The sequence below is a fragment of the Pongo abelii genome, chromosome X, assembly GCF_028885655.2.
Source record: "Pongo abelii isolate AG06213 chromosome X, NHGRI_mPonAbe1-v2.0_pri, whole genome shotgun sequence".
Lineage (NCBI taxonomy): Eukaryota > Metazoa > Chordata > Mammalia > Primates > Hominidae > Pongo > Pongo abelii.
This window is the reverse complement of record NC_072008.2, coordinates 47,001,109-47,021,062: the sequence shown is the minus strand read 5'-3', so window position 1 is coordinate 47,021,062 and position 19,954 is coordinate 47,001,109. Positions and strand designations below refer to the sequence as shown.

The following is a 19,954-nucleotide window of genomic DNA, read 5'->3' as shown; positions in this document are numbered from 1 at the left end:
CTGTTGCCCAAGCTGGAGTGCAGTGGTGCAGTCACAGCTCACTGCAGCCTTGACCTCCCGGGCTCAAGCAATTCTCCTGCCTCAGCCTCCCAAGCAGTGGGACTACAGTTAGATGGCTTTTCTAAGAAGGGCATGCAATTTCCTTTTTATTATTAGTTTTTTTATTGTTGTAAAAATGCCTGACATAAAATTTACTATCTTAACAATTCCTTTTTTTTTTTTTTTTTTTTTTTTTTTTGGAGACAGAATCTTGCTCTGTTGCCCAGGCTGGAGTGCAGTGACACAATCTCAGCTCACTGCAGACTCCACCTCCCATGTTCACGCCATTCTCCTGCCTCAGCCTCCTGAGTAGCTGGGACTACAGGCGCCTGCCACCACGCGTGGCTAATTTTTTTGTATTTTTAGTAGAGACGGGGTTTCACCGTGTTAGCCAGGATGGTCTCGATCTCCTGACTTCGTGATCCACCCGCCTCGGCCTCCCAAAGTGCTGGGATTACAGGTGTGAGCCACCGTGCCCAGCCTATCTTAACAATTTCTAAGTGTATAGTTCAGTAGAGTTAAGTATACTCACATGATTGTGAAACCAATCCCCAGAACCTTTTCATCTTGCAAAATTGAAATGCTGTACCCATTAAACAACAACTTCCCAGTCCCCCTTCCCTGCAGCCCCTGGCAGCTACCTTTGACTTTCTGTCTCTATGAACTTGACTACTGTAGATACTTCATACAAATGAAATCATACAGTATTTGTCCTTTTGTGACTGGCTTATTTCACTTAGCATAATGTCCTCAAAGTTCATCCATTTTATACCATTTGTCATAATTTCCTAACTTTAAGGCTGAATGATATTCCATTGTATCTGTATAGCATGTTTGTTTTGTTTTGTTTTGTTTTGTTTTTGAGATGGAGTTTCATTCTTGTTGCCCAGGCTGGAGTGCAATGGCACAATCTTGGCTCACCGTAACCTCTGCCTCCGCCTCCGCCTCCTCTGCCTCAGTCTCTGGAGTACCTGGGATTACAGGCATGCACCACCATGCCCGGCTAAGTTTTTTGTATTTTTAGTAGAGACAGGGTTTCTCCATGTTGGTCAGGCTGGTCTCAAACTCCAAACCTCAGGTGATCTGCCCACCTCGGCCTCCCAGAGTGCTGGAATTACAGGCGTGAGCCACCGTGCCCGGCTGTATAACATGTTTTGCCTTTTGTCTTAGAATGATTAATTTGGTCATAAGTTTTACACTTAGATTTTCTTCTTTCCCAGTGTTGCCCTTTTGCCTTCTTTTATGTAACATATCATTTGGTTTAAATAATACCTTTTCTTAGTAGAAACACACATGATTATCTGTAGGGAATGTAATTTAATTTGTAAACTCCTTTTGTGCAGCATTCCTGCAGGACTGTGCACTGTGACATGGTTTTCTATTCATCAATCCCTTGCCTTGTATTTTTCAAGTGTTGGTTGAACCAATTCTTACAAGTGAATTATTACACCCTCCCTTGCAGCTCAAAAACAAACAAAAAAGTTCTCCTTTCCAAGTTGGAACCTTTAATTTGATCAGTTTGCATAAAGTAGTTACAGCTATTCTCTTCCTTAGTGTCAGCTATTGAGAGTACACCTTAGGGAAAGAAGTTCTGGAGAATGAGCTGCTCCTGTCCTCACGGTAGAGATAGAAAGGTCTGCTCAATGTCTCCAATGCCCTCTCATATTCTGAACAGTAATAACCTTAAAGATACTAAGATACCCCACTTGACCATGCCCCTTGGGAGTCCTCTCCATCAGTGCTATCTTTCTGTGAAGATAGAGATGTTCTATAATCTGGGAGTCCACTGTGGTAACCAGTAGCCACATGTGGCTTTTGAGCACTTGAAATGTAGGGTAATGGAATAAGGGGACTGATTTTAACTTTGATTTAATGTTAAGTAATTTAAATGTATATAGCCACATGTGGCTAATGGTTACCACATCAAACAGCATAGCTCTAGACAGTTGTGTGGTTCTGAAGAATCTCAATGTTCAAAAAATAAACATTGACCTCTCTTACCCTCATATTTTATTACAAACACCCTGAGTAAATTAGTATTGAAGACTTGGCTGTTGAGGCACTCTGGTTTGTGAAAAGGTGGGATTTGGAGTCACAGGCCTTGGGTTTAGTTCTAGCCCTACCAATCACTGATCGGGTGGCCTGGGCACACATTATCCCCTCACATCAGTTTCCTCATCTATAAAGTAGAAATGGTGGTACCTATCTCCTAAGGCTATTGTGAAGATGAAATGAAACAACACGTGTAAGGCATTGAGTGTACCATCTCTAAATTATGCTGGTCTGTGTCCACATCTGACTCAGGCAGAGATTTCTCAGTTTTCCTTATGTTTAAAAAATAAATAAATAACAGATCATCTCTTAAGCCAAGCATGTTTCCAAAGAGAACTCTGAAAATCAGCTTTATTATTTTAATCCTGTGCTGTCTGTGACTGTCTCCAGATGTGTGTCTATGGAGAAATAGATCTTCATAAGTCTCAGAAAGGTATTCAGTCTGTCTGAAAATGTGTTTCTAAGTATACTCATCTATAATTTTATTACTGACGTCTTACTAGTCCACTAACAAGTAAAAGGAAGTTAGTTTAACATAAAGATTATTGATGTTGTTTCCTGAGCTATCAGTGTTACTTCATTTAATTGGATAGAGAGGCTTACTTTTCTAGATTATCTTTGTAATTGTTTACTTCCCTTTAATGTGTCTATGCTATGGTAGAGAATAATGGAAGGTATTACCATGCTACTCCATTTGCACTTGGCCTATGAAGACTGGCACAGTAAGGGCTTTATAGAAATGGAAGTTGTAGAAAATTGAAAGTTTAAACTTATTAAACATCAGGACATTAACTTTAACTGCTTTTCAAATAGAAATATTCCTGAAATGTAGAATGTTTTTGTAAATTAGAAATGTTTTACCAGCCTCCTAAAAAATCTGTTGTTTGAAAACTTGGGTCATAAAAGAGATAAAAACTTAAGTGCAGAGTTAAGCATCACAAGACCAGATTGACTTCTAGTGCCTGGTGCATCAAACAAAAATTCTGATATTGGCAGCCTGGGCAACATAGTAGAACTTCATCCCTACAAAAAAATTGTAAAAATTAGCTGGCCATAGTGGTGATTGCCTATAGTTCCAGCTGCTCGGGGGGGCTGAAGCAAGACGATTGCTTGAGCCCAGGAGTTTGAGGCTGCAGTGAGCTGTGATCGCACCACTGCACTCCAGCCTGGATGACAGAGCAAGACCCTGTCTTTAAAAAATGAAACAAAAAACTTTATAGTGTTAGGATACAGAGTGTTATTGACTGATATGAAGGAATAAGAATCCTTGTCCCTGATTACTGTACTTGGCTTAAGACATGAGTCTTTGGTCTTCTGGTCAAAGGTGACATAATATGTGTGGGATAGTGTAGGCTGCACTGTAACAGGGAGCCTTCTCCACTCTGTGGTCATGTGTCATGGCTGCCATGTGCCATCTTTGTGGGCTTTTGTTTTAGACAGATCCACAATTAAAGAAAAAAAACACATTTCCACCCCATGGTGCCTTCCTAGGAAGCCACTAGAGAACACATGCCACTGCACTCCAGCCTAGGTGACAGAGACCCTGTCTAAAAAGAAAAGAAAAATAGAAACCTGTGAGTCAGGCTGATTGACTCAAGGAGTACAAAGGTGATGAATTAAAATTGGGGAAATGACATCATGATGGTTCACAGGAAGGGCATGCAATTTCCTTTTTTATTATTAATTTTTTATTGTGGTAAAAATGCCTAACATAAAATTTACTATCTTAACAATTTCTTTTTTTTTTTTTTTTGAGATGGAGTCTTGCCCTGTCGCCCAGGCTGGAGTGCATCCTTTGGGACTTGGTTCAAATGTGCCACCTGCCTAGTCACTCTTTCTAGACTCCATTATCTGCTCCCTCAGCTCTTTGAGTTAGGTCTGTTTTGTACATGTCAGTGCTTGCCACTTTGTACTGAGTGCTCACAAGTGCTAAGTGCCCTTGACTGCGTGGATGATGTGTCCAAGAAAAGTTAGTTGAATGAACACATTTAGGTCCTTGAGTTTTTCCTTCTTCACATATCTGCCATTCTTTTGTTTTTCCCACTGCCTGTACCCAGTGATCTTCAGTTAGTTAATTGTGATTTCTCAGTCTGTGTTCAGTTGGAAATAGCTGTGACCCTGCTCACCCTGATTTCAAGGGTCCTGCTGTAGGGAGGAGGGCAGTTTGTTTCATCTCTCCCATTACAGACCACTTAGCCAGTCTGTCATCCCCATCCCATCGTCTTCCAGTTGTCAGCACCCACATCCCACCCCCGTGGTCAGGCACAGACTTGCTCAGGAGGGGCACAGAAGGGTTCCTGACCTGTTTTGTGAGATAATGAGCAGGGAGAATGAGAAGTTGAAACTTAGATCAGTGCTATGTAAGCGTTTATTGTTATTATTATTAATTATGCTTTTAGGCCAGGTGTGGTATGCTTCTGTGGTCACATCTACTTGGGAGGCTGAGATGGGGGGAATTGCTTAAGCCCGGGAGTTCCAGGCTACAGTGAACTATAATCACACCACTGTACCCCAGCCTGGGCAACAGAGCAAGACCCGTCTCAAAAAAATATAGAAATAAAAATAAAAATAAAATTTTTAAAAAATGGGCAAAACCAAATGATAGTGTCAGGGAATGTGCATTTGTATGATTAAATTATAGGGAAAGGCAAGAAAATGATGACTATAAAATTTAGTTTAGTGGTTCCCTTTAGTGAAGGAAGAGGCTTCAGACTGGGATGGGACATATGGGGGACTGACAAAGTTCCATTTCTTGAATAGGGGGGTGGTTACAAGACTGGTTGGCTTATAATAACTCACTAAACTGAACATTTGTTTGGCTTGGTTTTCTGATTGTATCAATTAGTAGTGCTTTTGGCTGCAAAGAACAGAAAAACCTGGCTAATCCCTGCTTAAACAAATAGATATTTATCTTGGGTACCAGTACCGGGCTGATGTCCCGGCTTCCACTACAATCATAAAAAATACTACACTCAGTCTTTCTGCTGCACTGTTCTGGGGTTTCAGTCACACATCAGTTGCCCCATGGAGGCAAGATGACTGCGTTGGTGTTTGGCCTCTCTGCCCTCTTCCTGACAGGAAGAGGTAATGCTTTCTGCAAGGGAAGCTGGGAAAGTGGGTTTTTAGTTTTTGCAGTCGTATGGTAGAAACCATCAAGAGAGAGGGTAGTTGGGTATGAGTGTTGAGATAGAACACAGCTCTCAGGCATGTATCTAGAGCAGTGGTTCTCAATCAGGGGCGATATTGCCCCTGCCCCCACCCCCGTCATTATTATTTTAAGCAACACACCATATTTCAAAGGCTTGGCACAAAGATGGAATTTATAAAATCTAATTAATCTTTTTTTTTTTTTTTTTTTTTTTGAGACGGAGTTTCACGTTTGTTGCCCAGGCTGGAGTGCAATGGCACAGTCTCAGCTCACTGCAACCTCTGCCTCCCGGGCTCAAACGATTCTCCCACCTCAGCCTCTGGAGTAGCTGGGATTACAGGCGCCTGCCACCACACCCGGCTAATTTTGTATTTTTAGTAGAGACGGAGTTTCTCCGTGTTGGTCTGGCTGGTCTCAAACTCCCAACCTCAGGGATCTACCTGCCTTGGCCTCCCAAAGTGCTGGGATTACAGGCGTGAGCCACCGCACCTGGCCCTTTTTTTTTTTTCTTTCTTTCTTCCTTTCTTTTTTTTTTTTTTTTTTTTTGAGATGGCGTTTCACTCTTGTTGCCCAGGCTGGAGTGCAATGGCGCGATCTTGGCTCACTGCAACCTCTGCCTCCTGGGTTCAAGTGATTCTCCTGCCTCAGCCTCCCAAGTAGCTGGGATTACAGGCATATGCCACCATGCCCAGCTAATTTTGTATTTTTAGTAGAGACAGGGCTTCACCATGTTGGTCAGGCTTGTGTCGAACTCCTGACTTCAGGTGATCCACCCACCTCGGCCTCCCAAAGTGCTGGGATTACAGGTGTGAGCCACCACGCTTGGCCCTTTTTTTTTCTTTCTGTTTTTGAGACAGAGTTTCACTCTTGTTGCCCAGGCTGGAGTGCAATGGCGTGATCTTGGCTCACTGCAACCTCCGCCTCCTGGGTTCAAGTGATTCTCCTGCCTCACCTTCTCAAGTAGCTGAGATTACAGGTGTGTGCCACCATGCCTGGCTAATTTTGCATTTTTAATGGAGATGGGGTTTCACCATGTTGGTCAGGCTGGTCTCAAACTCCTCAGGTGATCCACCTGCCTCAGCCTCCCAAAGTGCTGGAATTACAAGCATGAGCCACCATGCCCGACCAAAATCTCATTAATCATTTTTATAATAACTTTGTTATTTTAACCTTGGCTCTATTGAGCCAGAGAAATCAAAGAGATTTCAACCCACTGGTGAAGCCAAATCACATTGATTGTCATTATTTTTTGAAGTTCTGTAACAGATACTTTCAAAGTGTGATGGGATCACAGTGGAAAGCATAGTGTTTTGGTGCAATATCATTAGACTCAAGCATCATATCAAAGCTCCTTCAGATAAGGAAGATTGCCATTTTCATTTCTGCCACGGATAGACAAGTCTATCTTTGACTCCCTTGCTATCTCTTGAATCACCCAGTCCCACCCAAGATAGGAATTGCCTCTATAAATCTGTAATCAGTGATTTAAGGTCAGAAACCAAAACTAATTTCTGTGCTTTCGGCTCACTTTTCAGTGACTGTGCTGGCAATATTTAATGAATTGCATGCAGACGTGGATCTTTACGCACTTCTTTTTGGAGAGAGCGTCCTAAATGATGCTGTTGCCATTGTACTGTCCTCGTAAGTAGCAGTGTTTCTGCTGGAGAAGAGACTCCCCAGTTTTCTCTGTGCTTTGGGCTAAATTCAGAGGCTTATCTTAAATGTATTACATACTGAATTGGGTGTTTTTCTAAATGAGATTTATCAGCTTTGTGGATAAAATTACGTTGCTTTATGTGCCCAGCAGCAATCAGAATGCTGACGCCAGCGTAACATGGTGGCTGCAGATTAAATTAAATGAATTTACCCTGGGCAATGCTTGACAAAATGTAGATAGACCTATGTTTGTCGATATTTTCAGGTACCATAGTGTAAAACCTGTGCAGTCTTTTAAAACTGTCTCTTGTTTTTCAACTTTAGGTCTATTGTTGCCTACCAGCCAGCGGGACTGAACACTCACGCCTTTGATGCTGCTGCCTTTTTTAAGTCAGTTGGCATTTTTCTAGGTATATTTAGTGGCTCTTTTACCATGGGAGCTGTGACTGGTGTTGTGACTGCTCTAATATCCTTTTTGTAGTTTCAGCTCGGGCCTGGGTATGCGTGTGTGGCATTACACTTTCAAAAAGAAAGTTCTCAGCTGTTCTTTCAAATTGGAATCTTACATTGAGTGTTCCACTGGGGCGTGATGGCTCCTGAAATATGTCACTTTGGTGAAGCATGACAGTTGGGTCCCTAGCTGAGAGTCTGAGAAAATGTTTAGGAATGCAACCCTAGACTTCGCTCTGTCTTCACCTTTGCTGTTTCTCTCCCTTTCTTGTGATCCAGTTGGAGCATCAGTTTTAGAGGGGTGAAAAGAGCTCAGGAGGCAGGAGTAGACTGGGGATTAGGGACTACTGGCTGGGAAGTACTTTAGCCCCAGCTAGCTGCTGCCACCTGCTGTTCTGGGCCACGTGGTGTTATGTGGCGATAGCTAGTTAGTGGCCTTCCATAAGCAAAGGATGGCCCAGTATTTAGTTTAAACAAACTAAAAAAACAAAGTGTGGAAAGAGCAGGCATCCCTTCCACAGATGTGCTGAGTCCTGCATCATATCCTCTTTGGTGGGCATTACTATGTAATTTAAACCACATCATTCCAACATGTAATCAATATGGGGAAAAATAACAAAATTATGATAAAAATAATTAATGAGATTTTATACATTCAATCTTTGTTCCAAGCCTTTGAAATATGGTATGTGTGCTGGGTGTGGTGGCTCACACCTGTAATCCCAGCACTTTGGGAGGCCAAGGTGGGCAGATCACCTGAGGTCAGGAGTTCGAGACCAGCTTGGCCAACATCGCGAAACCCTGTCTCTACTAAAAATACAAAAATTAGCCGGGTGTGGTGGTGTGCACCTGTAATTCCTGCTAATCGGGAGGCTGAGGCAGGAGAATCACTTGAACCTGGGAGGTGGAGATTGCAGTGAGCCGAGGCCGTGCCATTGCACTCCAGCTTGGGCGACAGAGTGAAATGCCATCTCAAAAAAATAAAAAAAATAAAAAGAAAGAAAAAAAGAAATGCAGTGTGTGTGTTGCTCTTACAACACATCTTAATTTGGACTAGCCACATTGTAAGTGTTCAGCTACCACACTGGATAGCGCAGATTTAAATTGCTTTCTTCACAAGGACCCTTTTGATGCCTTAGAGATGTATATTCCTCAGTGAAATCCCTCATGAGATGCTTCTATGCTGGCCGTGTGTCGAATGGCACTGTTACAAGAAGGATCTCTGGTCCCAAAAGGTGACACCAGCACCTGGTAGCTGCCTCAAGAATTATGCATTTCTTTCTTTCCTATGCCTTAATTAGGCACCTGTTGTGGACTCAGGTGGCCTCAGTGGTGCACAGGGGTCAGGGTCTCACAGGCCTTGTCTTCACAGCCCTGCTGGAAACAACCCAACAAGCCAGCCTGACGTCATGACCATGCTTCTCAGAACCATGGCCATTCAAGGAGCGCAGAAAACTAGTTGCCAGTTTCTCTAGAAAGCTGAATTTTTGAAAGAACAGCCTTATTGAGATGTAATTTATATACCATACAAGTCACCCATTTAAATTTAATGGCTTTTGGTATATTACATGATGATTTTTTTTTTGACGGAATCTCGCTCTGTCACCCAGGCTGGAGTGCAGTGGCGCAATCTCAGCTCACTGCAACCTCTGCCTGCCGGGTTCAATCGATTCTCAACCTCCTGAATAGCTGGGATTACAGATGCGTGTGACCGCACCCGGCGAATTTTTGTATTTTTAGTAGAGACGGGGTTTCAATATGTTGGCCAGACTAGTTTCGAACTCCTGACCTCAGGTGATCCACCTGCCTCGGGTCCCAAAGTGCTAGGATTACAGGCATGAGCCACCACACCTGGCCTACATGATTAATTTTTTAAAATTATGGTAAAATATAGCTAATGAGATTTGTCATTTAACCATTTTTAAGTGCACAATTCCGCATTCACAGTGTCATGTAGCCATCCCCCTGTCTGCTTTCAGAATTTTTTCATCATCCCAAACAGAAGCTCTGTACCCATTAAACAGTATCTCCCTGTTTCTTCCTCCCTCCAGCCCCTACAAAACTTATGTTCCACTGGAAAGCTTAATTTGTATTACTTAAGAAATCTCCAGCAGCTTTAGAGCCTCCAAAAAAAAAAAGGTTGAAGGGAAAGGCTAGCCCTTTGGGGAGGGGTCCTGGGCTAGTGGAGTATGGTTCTTGGTGGCCCTGATACATGTACCTGGAGACAGGGTCCTTGACAGAATGCCAACGTGACTAAGTTTACCAAACTGCACTGCTTCCCCCTGCTGGAGACGGCGCTGTTCTTCCTCATGTCCTGGAGCACGTTTCTCTTGGCAGAAGCCTGCGGATTTACAGGTAGGTTTTTTCTACTCTTGGACCACCCTTCCCCTCACTGTAGTGGGGCCTGTGGGAACTTGAAGGAAGGGAAGAATTCTTAGATAGCAGCTGCATGGAGTTTAACTGTTCAGCAAGTGTCCGTATGGAGGATTGCTGAGCAAGGCTGTTGTTCTGTCTTAAATGGATTGTTTACTTTCCAAAAAGCTAGACTTTTTTTAATTTTGTTTTTTTAGAGACAGGGTCTTCCTGTGTCACCCAGGCTGGAGTGCAGCAGCACAATCATAGCTCATTGTAACCTCGAACTCCTAGGCTCGAGGGATCTTCCCCCTTCGCCTTCCCAAGTAGCTGAGACTACAGACATGTACCACATCCAGCTAACTTTTTTATTTTTTGTAGAGATGGAGTTTGCTATGTTGTCCAGGCTGGTCTCAAACTCCTGACCTTAAGTGATCCTCCTACCTCAGCCTCCCAAAGCACTGGGATTACAGGCATGAGCCACCATGCCCAGCCTGAAAAAGTAGACTTTAATGATAAAGTTTATCATTCCAAAGTCAATTACATTTTTGAGTACTCGTTCTAACTATAAGTAGATGTTACGGTGCAAAGAATCTATTAAAATTTTATTTGTATATTTCCCTTGATTGCTATGTTATTTTACAAACAATAGCAATAACAAGCAAAATATGTGTCCTTTAAAGGGTGATTTTGCATCTGTTCAGGTGAATGTGAACACGGTTTTTCATTGTTATGTCTCTGGGCTATTTAATCATTGTTTTTCAATATCACATTTTTATGGTATCAGTTTCATATAGTATTAGTGTGGTGAAACGTGGTTTTACTTCCTCACATTCTTTCATTTTAAAAAAATCATTGAATTTTTCCGTTAGAAAATTCAAGTATAGTTCTGTACATAATCCAGGTACTTAGGATGTACTTTTATCACCCTTTCAAAATACTGTAGCAAATCTTTATATGCAGCATTACAAAATGCCCCACTTCCTTAAAATTTAACAGTTATCTGTAAATGTGTAGGCAAAGTCCCAGGTGTGTCAGTTGTCTCGCACAACAAAATGGTTACCATTAACCAGAAATATAGAAGATCGGGGCTTGGATAAATGGAATAGTACTCTTGATCTATTTTCTCTGAAGCCCTAGACTGTGAAAAAATATAGGCTAGGCACAGTGGTGCATGCCTATATAATCCCAGCACTTTGGGGCCAAGGCAGGTGGATCCCTTGAGCTCAGGAGTTCAAGACCAGCCTGGGCAAGATGGAGAAACCCCATCTCTACAAAAAAAATACAAAAATTAGCTGGGTATGGTGGTGTGCACCTGTAGTCCCAGCTACTCAGGAGGCTGAGGTGGGAGGATCACTTGAGCCTTGGAGATAGAGGCTGCAGTGAGCTGAGATCATGCCACTGCCCTCTACTGAGGGATATATAATATATAATCCACTTTGTCTCAAAAAATATATATGTATATAAAGCATTAGTTTGAAATTCAGTTCATTCATTCTAAAAACAGTGAGGAATATGACAAATTTGGATGGGCCCTCACAGTCTCTTTGAAGGAATGAATGCTATATGCCAACTACAGATGGTAGTTGGAGGAGTTTAGAGGAGGCAGGAGATACCCTTAAAACTGGAACAAGGAGGGGATGTTGAGGTACTTGGCTTTGAAGGAAGGCAGGGTTGGGAGACAGAAAGGTTGATATGAGAGGTGAGGGGTTGTAGGAGTGTTCAGTAGTAATAGGAAACTTTTTTTTTCTTTTTTCTTTTTTCTTTCTTTTTTTTTTTTTTTTAGAAAAGGTTGCCCTCTGTCGCCCAGGCTGGAGTGCAGAGGCATGATCATGGCTCACTGCAGCCTCGACCTCCCAGGCTCAAGCGATCCTCTCACCTCAGCCTCCCAAGTAGCTGGGCCACAGGCCCACGCCCCCACATCCGGCTAATTTTTTGTATTTTTGGTAGAGATGGGGTTTTACCATGTTTCCCAGGCTGGTCTCAAACTCCTGGGTTCAAGCGATCTGCTTGCCTTGGCCTCCTGCAGTGCTGGGATTACAGGTGTGAGCCACTGTGCCCGACCCAGCAATAGGAAAGTTTCAAAAATATTCAGGAAGTTAGATATGCTAGGCTTGCCTACCTTAACTTTTTGTTCCAGCAGATTTTTTTTTCCCTGCCTCTTTTTTTTCCATTGATTTTTTTGGGGGGGTGTTTTGACAGGTGTTGTAGCTGTCCTTTTCTGTGGAATCACACAAGCTCATTACACCTACAACAATCTGTCGGTGGAATCAAGAAGTCGAACCAAGCAGGTGAGAGAGAGGCTTGGTACTCACGAGTTGCTTGTTAACACAGGGAAGGGGGAGCTGCAGGGTTTACAGCTTCCTTTTCCCTTCTCTGTGCAGCTCTTTGAGGTGTTACATTTCCTGGCAGAGAACTTCATCTTCTCCTACATGGGCCTGGCACTGTTTACCTTCCAGAAGCACGTTTTCAGCCCCATTTTCATCATTGGAGCTTTTGTATCCTTTTCTTGTTCCACCATTTTCTACATGCAGAGACGACCACTGTTGGAGAAGCTATAGTAATAATAGTCATAATAATAATATAAAATAACAATAATATAATAATATAAACTATCATCAAATAATAATTACTATTTCTGTTTTGGGTAGGTGACTAAGTCCATGCTAGTTCACAGGGTTTTTATGATGAAAAAAAGAAGGCTTAAATGGCATTTCATAACGCTAAATGTATTTGGCTTAAAGGACTGCATGGATTCCAAGATCATTCTTTCTGCCTTTTCTATGTAAGATGGCCTTTCTGTTAAACTGGTGCTCGGCAGGTGATTGTTTTGTAAAGTGCCCTTCTTGGTGAATCTAAAAGTCAGCAACCATGTCAGTCTCCAGTGTTATTTTTGACAATTCATTGCTGTATGAATTCCAATCCAGGAGGTTCCCTGATTTGGATGACCCAAAGGTTCTGTTCCTCTTGCTCGTGACTACGTCTGCAGTATGGGCAGCCCTTCCTCACTGCCCAGGGTTGCTTGCAGGCAGTGACCCTACTTTTTCTCAAGCTTCCTTGCTACTACAGATCATGGTGGAAAAGACTCTTTCTCCTCGCCCCCACCAAAAAAAAAAAAAAAAAAAGGAGAAGGAAAAAGAAAAATGAGGGGAAGAAAAATAAAATAGAAAAATCCTTGGTTCCTTCGTCTAGGCCCATTGTAAATGCAGTTTCTGGAAAATAGACATAGTTTGGGGGATTGGCTTCTCATGTGCCTAGCAGTGGATGGACAGCTGAGGGTTTTGCTCACTTGGCCTCAGATACTGTGTTTTTATTAAAGTGAACTTTTCTGGGGCTTGATTTCAAGATACTGAGCGCAGTCCCCTATTGCTGGACATTCACATTTGCCTTTTCTGAGGCCTCATGATTATCCTTAGATTTTGGAATGCTGGCAAAAAAGGAGTGTTTTTTCTCTTCTGGGCTTAATTTATTGTGCAGGAATGACTGACACTCACCAAGCTGCTGGACAGTGACAGTGGCCTAATGCAATGCTGGAATCCTTCTAGCGTGAGAGCCTCCTACGCTTAAACCGGTGGCTCATTTCTTGGATTTCCATGCTTACCAGACTAATAGCTAAAAATCTGCAAGATCAGTGTTTTTATTCTTTTTTGAGAAAGACCTTGCATGTTGTTTTGATTTGTATTCCTAGCATGACACCCTGTGAGAGATAGTGAGAGCACAGCCCTGTTTACAGATGAGGGCCTGGCAGAGGCCAAGCCGGGTCCTCTGCAGATCCTAACTGCTGCTTACCACTTAAGGACTTTTGTTTCTCTTCTGGGATAGAACGTACTTTATAAGCATTACCTGGTTCTTTCTGCTTAAAACAAAACAAAGAAAACGGAAGAAAAACAGGCAGTGCTTTACCCTGCAGGAGACAGAGAAGATAGTTCCGCCCTGGCTTCTGTCTGAAACAGCTGCAGCTCCTGCAGCTGGTGTTTTGCCAAAACGGAAGCTCCCTGTTCCTCTGGCTCCCACAGGGGTTCCCTTCTCTGACCAGGGGAGTGTGCAGCTCTCTCAGTTGGGCACTATTCTAAAGTCAGCAAGTGACAAAGGACCAGTTTCCCTGAATTCTTTGGTTTCCACAGTAGAGTTCCTTTTTCCATACTCCTTTTCCATTTCTTACATCTCCAAAAGACATTTTAGCTACTTAGGTAGAAAAATATCTCCCTGGGTTCATTCCTATAAGTGATCTGAATGTCTTTTAGTGTTGTGAATATTTTAAGTTTCCCCACCTCTTATTTGCAGGCTCTTCCTGGCCATTAAAGTCTCTGATGTTTACTTGCAAATGAAGCCTGCAAGCGCTTATCCAGCAAACTTTTTCTTTATAGTTTGACTGCAGGATTAGCAATTTTTTTCTTCTAGTGCCTTTTCTTTTAGTAGAGCCCAACACACACTGTTTGCTTCTCTCAACTGCTCTCTCCTGCTGTGGTACTTTAGCTTATTTCTGGACTCCTTTTTAGATAGATTTAGATAGATAGTTAGATAGATAGATAGATAGATAGATAGATAGATAATCAGTTGAATTAAATCAAGAAGTTACAATAGTGTGTTTAACAAGCTAGAAATGATCTCTATGAATCAGGAGGTGGGGAAGCTTGGCCAAATCAGTCCCATTTTGTTGCTGAGAAACTTATCTAGGGGGAAACTAGACAGCCAAGCTTCTTTGGGCAGCTCTCTGGACTATAACGAGGTGTCACAGCATTCCTAAAATTCTCTGCTCAGCCGGAGGTTGTGTGGAATGCCATTCTGGAAACTGTTGGTCCCTTAATGTCCTACCTTGTGGTCAGGTTGCCATCTTCCTGGGCAGAGCCGCGCACATCTACCCGCTCTCCTTCTTCCTCAACTTGGGCAGAAGGCATAAGATTGGCTGGAATTTTCAACACATGATGATGTTTTCAGGTAAAAAGGCGTAAGTGTAAAGAAAATGAGTTTTATTCAGCAGGTAACAAGAATATGATTAAAATGTAATTGATAAGGTTCATAAAAAGACAAGCATTCAAGTTTCTGGTCCGTTTGTATCCCCTGCAGTGAGAAATAGACAGATGTACATGTTCAATTGAGTTAGTGTTGATTTTGCAAACCGTACTACCAAATGTGAACATTGTCCCCTAAAATATTTGCGTTTCTATTTCATCACTACCACTCAATGGACCTGGAGATATGGTGTTTAAAGTGCTTGATTGTTTTCTAGAAGATCTTCATAACCCTTAAACTTCCTGAAGGGCACCAGGTCTAGAATTAGAAGGAAAAGAGCTCCTGATGAGAAAGACCACTGGCCGAGTCACTCAACACCTCCCAGCCGCAGTATCCTCCCTTGTAAAATAATGAAATTGAACTAATTAGCTGAGGTCCCCCAGCTCTAACTTTCTGTGGAGCAAAAGAAATAAAATACACTCATGTAAGCAAGGGGGACCCAACACTGGAATTTAATAACTGTGATCATCCTGCTTAATTGATACTGTCTCCCACATGTCCCCCTTTTCCCTGTAAAGCTAAGAAGTCTGGAGAAGCCACTGAGGGGACAAAGGACAATAAAGAAAGCTGTGGAAGTAGAGTAAGGAGAGAGCAACTGTCATGAGTGGATGATACAGTGAGGGTGGTAAGCGTCAGCTTTATAGAAACGGACCCAAGTTAGAGCATTTCTGCAGAACAGAGGGAGGAGAAGTTAGTTGCAAAAGGCTACTGTGACCCTTAAAGGCACCTCTGTCCTTTAAGACAGAGAGTGAGTTGCAGCCACCTTTACTGCCATGCAGTGGTCATACTGAAATCAAACCAACAGGCACTGCTCAGTAAAGCAGTCATTTTATCTCACGCTAGCTTGCCTCTGAACTTAGATACAGGTACAGTCTTCTAAGATGATTTCCTTTTACTCTGACAAACATTTATTGAGCGTCCTCTTTTCATAAGCCACAGCTCTAGGTTGTGGAGCATGCAAAGACCAGCCTCATTCATGGAGCTCACAGTCCGCTGCGGGGAGGCAGGTACACAAAGAGTTAATTTTCTTCCAAGAGGGGTTGGTGAATTGCACAAAAGAGGTCTGAAAGAAATGTGGACAAGAAGAGAATGGCTCAGGGCCATCTTCACAAAGGGAGTGGCCTTTTAGCTAGGCTTGGAAGAATGGAATTTCAGGAGGCAGCAGTTTGGGAAGGCAGAAAAGCATTAGCACGCCTGGCACGTTTAGGGAAGGGCAGCAGTCTGATTTAAATGTCAGATACATGGAGTAATGCAGAAAGAGGGTGAGGTTGACCACCACTGCCGCCTACCAGCTGTTGCTGATCTGGCACGGTGAAAGTGCCTGGAACCTGGAGAACTGCTTCAGCGGCTGGAAGGACACAGCCCTGAGCCTGGGGGCCACAAGGAGGTAAAGTGTGATGGACAGGCACTGCAAGATGCTGGCTATAAGTTCAACATCTACTTCACATCAGTGCAGAAGAGAGTGATCTGGACCCTCTGGACAGTGCCAGATGCCACTGACCTGATGTGGCTGCCCGTAGTGAGGACTTGGCATCTTAATGAGTGGCACTCTGGTGGTCTGACTGACCTCCGTAAAGCAGAAACGGCTGCCAAGCATGGTAAAGATCTGGAGGCGCTCCTGTGATGTCCCACCACCTCTCATAGAGCCCCATCATCCCTTCTACAGCAGCATCAGTAAAGATCGCAGGTATGTACACCTCACTGAAGATCAGCTACCCTCTTGTGAGGGTCTGAAGGACACTTCTGCCAGAGCCCTGCCCCTTTGGAATGAAGAAATAGTTCCCCAGATTAAGGAGAGGAAATGGGTACTGATTACAGCCCATGGCAACAGCCTCCCCGGCATTGTCAAGCATCTGGAGGGTCTCTCTGCAGAGCAGAACCTGCTGACTGCTATTCCCGTTGTCTATGAATTGGACAAGAACTTGAAGCATATCAGGCGCATGCCGTTCCTGGGGGATGAAGAGACCGTGCGTAAAGCCATGGAAGCTGTGGCTGCCCAGGACAAAGAAAAGAGGTAAAGGCCAGCGGACAGACTACTTTCGCCGGGAACACCGCCCCTGCCCGTCCCTTCCTCTGCCCCTCCCCACTGTACGTGTCACACTGACCACATCTGTAGGCATCTGAAGTTGTAGCTGCAGATGAGTACCAGTGTCTCCCATTTTTCTTTTCAGCCATTTTTCTCCTGCACCCACTGTCTTCACACAATCTAGTCAAGATAGCATCTCCAGGGAGGGCACGGATTCTCAGTCCAAGCCCAGGGAAAACTCCCCTTATCCAAAAGAGTTGAGAGCCAAAAAACACATGAAAAAATGCTCACCATCACTGGCCATCAGAGAAATGCAAATCAAAACCACAATGAGATACCATCTCACACCAGTTAGAATGGCAATCATTAAAAAGTCAGGAAACAACAGGTGCTGGAGAGGATGTGGAGAAATAGGAACACTTTTACACTGTTGGTGGGACTGTAAACTAGTTCAACGCTTGTGGAAGTCAGTGTGGCGATTCCTCAGGGATCTAGAACTATAAATTCCATTCGACCCAGCCATCCCATTACTGGGTATATACCCAAAGGACTATAAATCATGCTACTATAAAGACACATGCACACGTATGTTTATTGCGGCATTATTCACAATAGCAAAGACTTGGAACCAACCCAAATGTCCAACAATGATAGACTGGATTAAGAAAATGTGGCACATATACACCATGGAATACTATGCAGCCATAAAAAATGATGAGTTCATGTCCTTTGTAGGGACATGGATGAAATTGGAAATCATCATTCTCAGTAAACTATTGCAAGAACAAAAAACCAAACACCGCATATTCTCACTCATAGGTGGGAATTGAACAATGAGAACACATGGACACAGGAAGGGGAACATCACACTTCGGGGACTGCTGTGGGGTGGGGGTAGCGGGGAGGGATAGCATTGGGAGATACACCTAATGCTAGATGACGAGTTAGTGGGTGCAGCGCACCAGCATGGCACATGTATACATATATAACTTACCTGCACATTGCGCACATGTGCCATAAAACCTAAAGTATAATAATAATAAAAAAAAAAAGAAATAGAGACAATCAACAACAACAACAAAAAAAAGAGTTGAGAGGTAGGGACTTGGGTTTTTACCAGGGCTTTGTGTACTAAGGACCTGCTTGAGTAGGAGATAGGGAGGAAGCATGCTAAGGCATGGCCAATGAGGAGAAGCAAGAGAGCCTGTTTGCCCCCAGGAGCCGGTCCTGTGTTCTTCTGTAGTCAGGCCACTACCTGGAGGGCTCTAGTCTTTCCAGTGGAAGATGAATATAACCTGCATGGTGATGTAAAAAAAAACCAAAAAACAAAAACAAAAAAAACAGTTTCCTCCCCGACCCCAGAGGGGCTGGCTCTACTTGATGAGTGGGATCAATCCTGAATTAAGTTTCTGTTGCATTTATTTTACAAAAAAAAGTATATAAATAATACAAAACAAAAGTCCTTATGGAGTTTCTAGTGGCAGTTGAAATAATCCCACATGTGATCATCAGAAAATAAACCATTCCTTATACCAATATGGCATAAGCTCCTTGACTTGTAAGGGGTAGGAGTGCCTCCTGCTGTGTATTTTAGAATCCCTGCCCCACCTTGTTTCATGGCAGTGAAATGCCTCTTGATCATGTCCAAGTGTGTCTTTCACTGCCTGTTTTCTGAATCACGTTTTAGTTACTTGGCCCTGCCACATGGGCCCAGTACTCATTTTGAGCATAACTGTACTAAATCTTTTTTCCAAATCAGTATAAGAAAGGAATGATATGCAAAAAAAAAAAAAAAAAAAAAAAAAAAGGGAGTGGGGAAAGAAGGTGAGGTTGGAAAGGAGAATTGTATCTAAACTCATAATTTTCACCGTTTAGGTTACATCAGAATTGCCCATTGGGCTTGTTAAAAGCACAGATTGCTGGGCCTCACTGTCTGATTCTGGGGATATGGAGTGGGCTCTTCTAACATTTCTGAGCTGCCGCTGCTGCTGGTTTGAAAACCACACTTTGAGAACCACCACTGTAGAATAGAGACCTCAGAGAAACTCCAGTGCTGTGCCAAAGAGTTTGAGCTTCACTCAAGAGCAGCAGGGAGACATTCAGAGCTTGGTGAAGAGGACGGTGATAAGCTTCTATGTACATATTAGGAATATGCCAGTGGACAAGAAGAAGATTAGTTGGAGCTAACCCTGTCATCTAGGTCAACTTAAATATGCTCATTGGCTTCTGTACTAAAAAGCTGAGAAGTGCACAGTGCTGTTTAATGATATCTCCAATAAAAAATATTTTATGCTGGGAGAAATCTGCCTATCAAAAGGAACTCATTTGTCAAGGCTATGAAATACCTGAGGTTTCACTTTCATATTGCTTACCATGCTTACCTAATGAAATAAAGAAAAATGTATTATACGTGGTCTCTCTCTGATGCCCAAGTTTTCTTTGAGTCAACATCCCTTGAGAGGCTTAAATGTTGACCAGTGACATAGCTGGCTGGCTGTAGGGTGACCTGGATGTGTATAAATATCTAGGACAGATTATAGAAAACATCAACTTTGTTTTCAATGTAACTTTTATTGATGTCACTCTTCTTTAGTGAATTGTAGCGAAGTGCTCAGATTACATATATTAATAATTGTGAAATTGCAAAATAGAAAAATGTACAAACAGATATAGTAGGTCTAAGTTTTCATTCTCTCACATGTTATACACACAATCTTGCCCATGGTGAATAAAAATTAATACTAGATATGTACTAAAGACTGTAGATCCAGTCTTTTTTTTTTTTTTTTTTTTTTGAGACACAGCCTCGCTCTGTCCTCCAGGCTGGAGTGCAGTGGCACCATCTCGGCTCACTGCAACCTCCGCCTCCAGGATTCAAGTGATTCTCCCACCTCAGCCTCCCAAGTAGCAGGGGACTACAGGCACATGCCATCATGCCTGGCTAATTTTTGTATTTTTGGTAGAGATAGTGTTTCACCATGTTGGCCAGGCTGGTCTCAAACTCCTGACCTCAGGTGATCCACCCACCTTGGCCTCCCAAAATGCTGGGATTATAGGTGTGAGCCACCGCACCCGGCCAGATTCAGTCTTTACTATAAAATAAATTATGAGCGTGATATGGGAAAGGAACAAAAGAGCTTAGAAGGATGAACTCTAAAACATTAAACTGATGGTATTAATCTTAAATCCATTAATGCAGATCAGGTACCAGCAAACTA

General features: G+C 42.9%; 1 protein-coding gene and 1 pseudogene across 7 annotated transcripts in view; both read left to right on the top strand.

The window, feature by feature from the left end:
• Window positions 1–19,954, top strand: part of SLC9A7 (solute carrier family 9 member A7) — a 167,426-nt gene that overhangs the window by 102,612 nt on the left and 44,860 nt on the right. For 6 of the 7 annotated variants that reach the window (XM_009234775.3, XM_009234778.3, XM_009234779.3 and 3 more), the window contains exons 6-11: window positions 6,775–6,880; window positions 7,220–7,361; window positions 9,595–9,700; window positions 11,900–11,988; window positions 12,082–12,195; window positions 14,524–14,635. In XM_009234775.3, the coding sequence (XP_009233050.1) occupies window positions 6,775–6,880; window positions 7,220–7,361; window positions 9,595–9,700; window positions 11,900–11,988; window positions 12,082–12,195; window positions 14,524–14,635 (669 nt within the window). The remainder of the gene's footprint in view (window positions 1–6,774; window positions 6,881–7,219; window positions 7,362–9,594; window positions 9,701–11,899; window positions 11,989–12,081; window positions 12,196–14,523; window positions 14,636–19,954) is intronic. The other variant, XM_054544154.2, reaches the window with a different exon arrangement.
• Window positions 16,027–19,473, top strand: LOC129052809 (phosphoglycerate mutase 1-like; annotated as a pseudogene).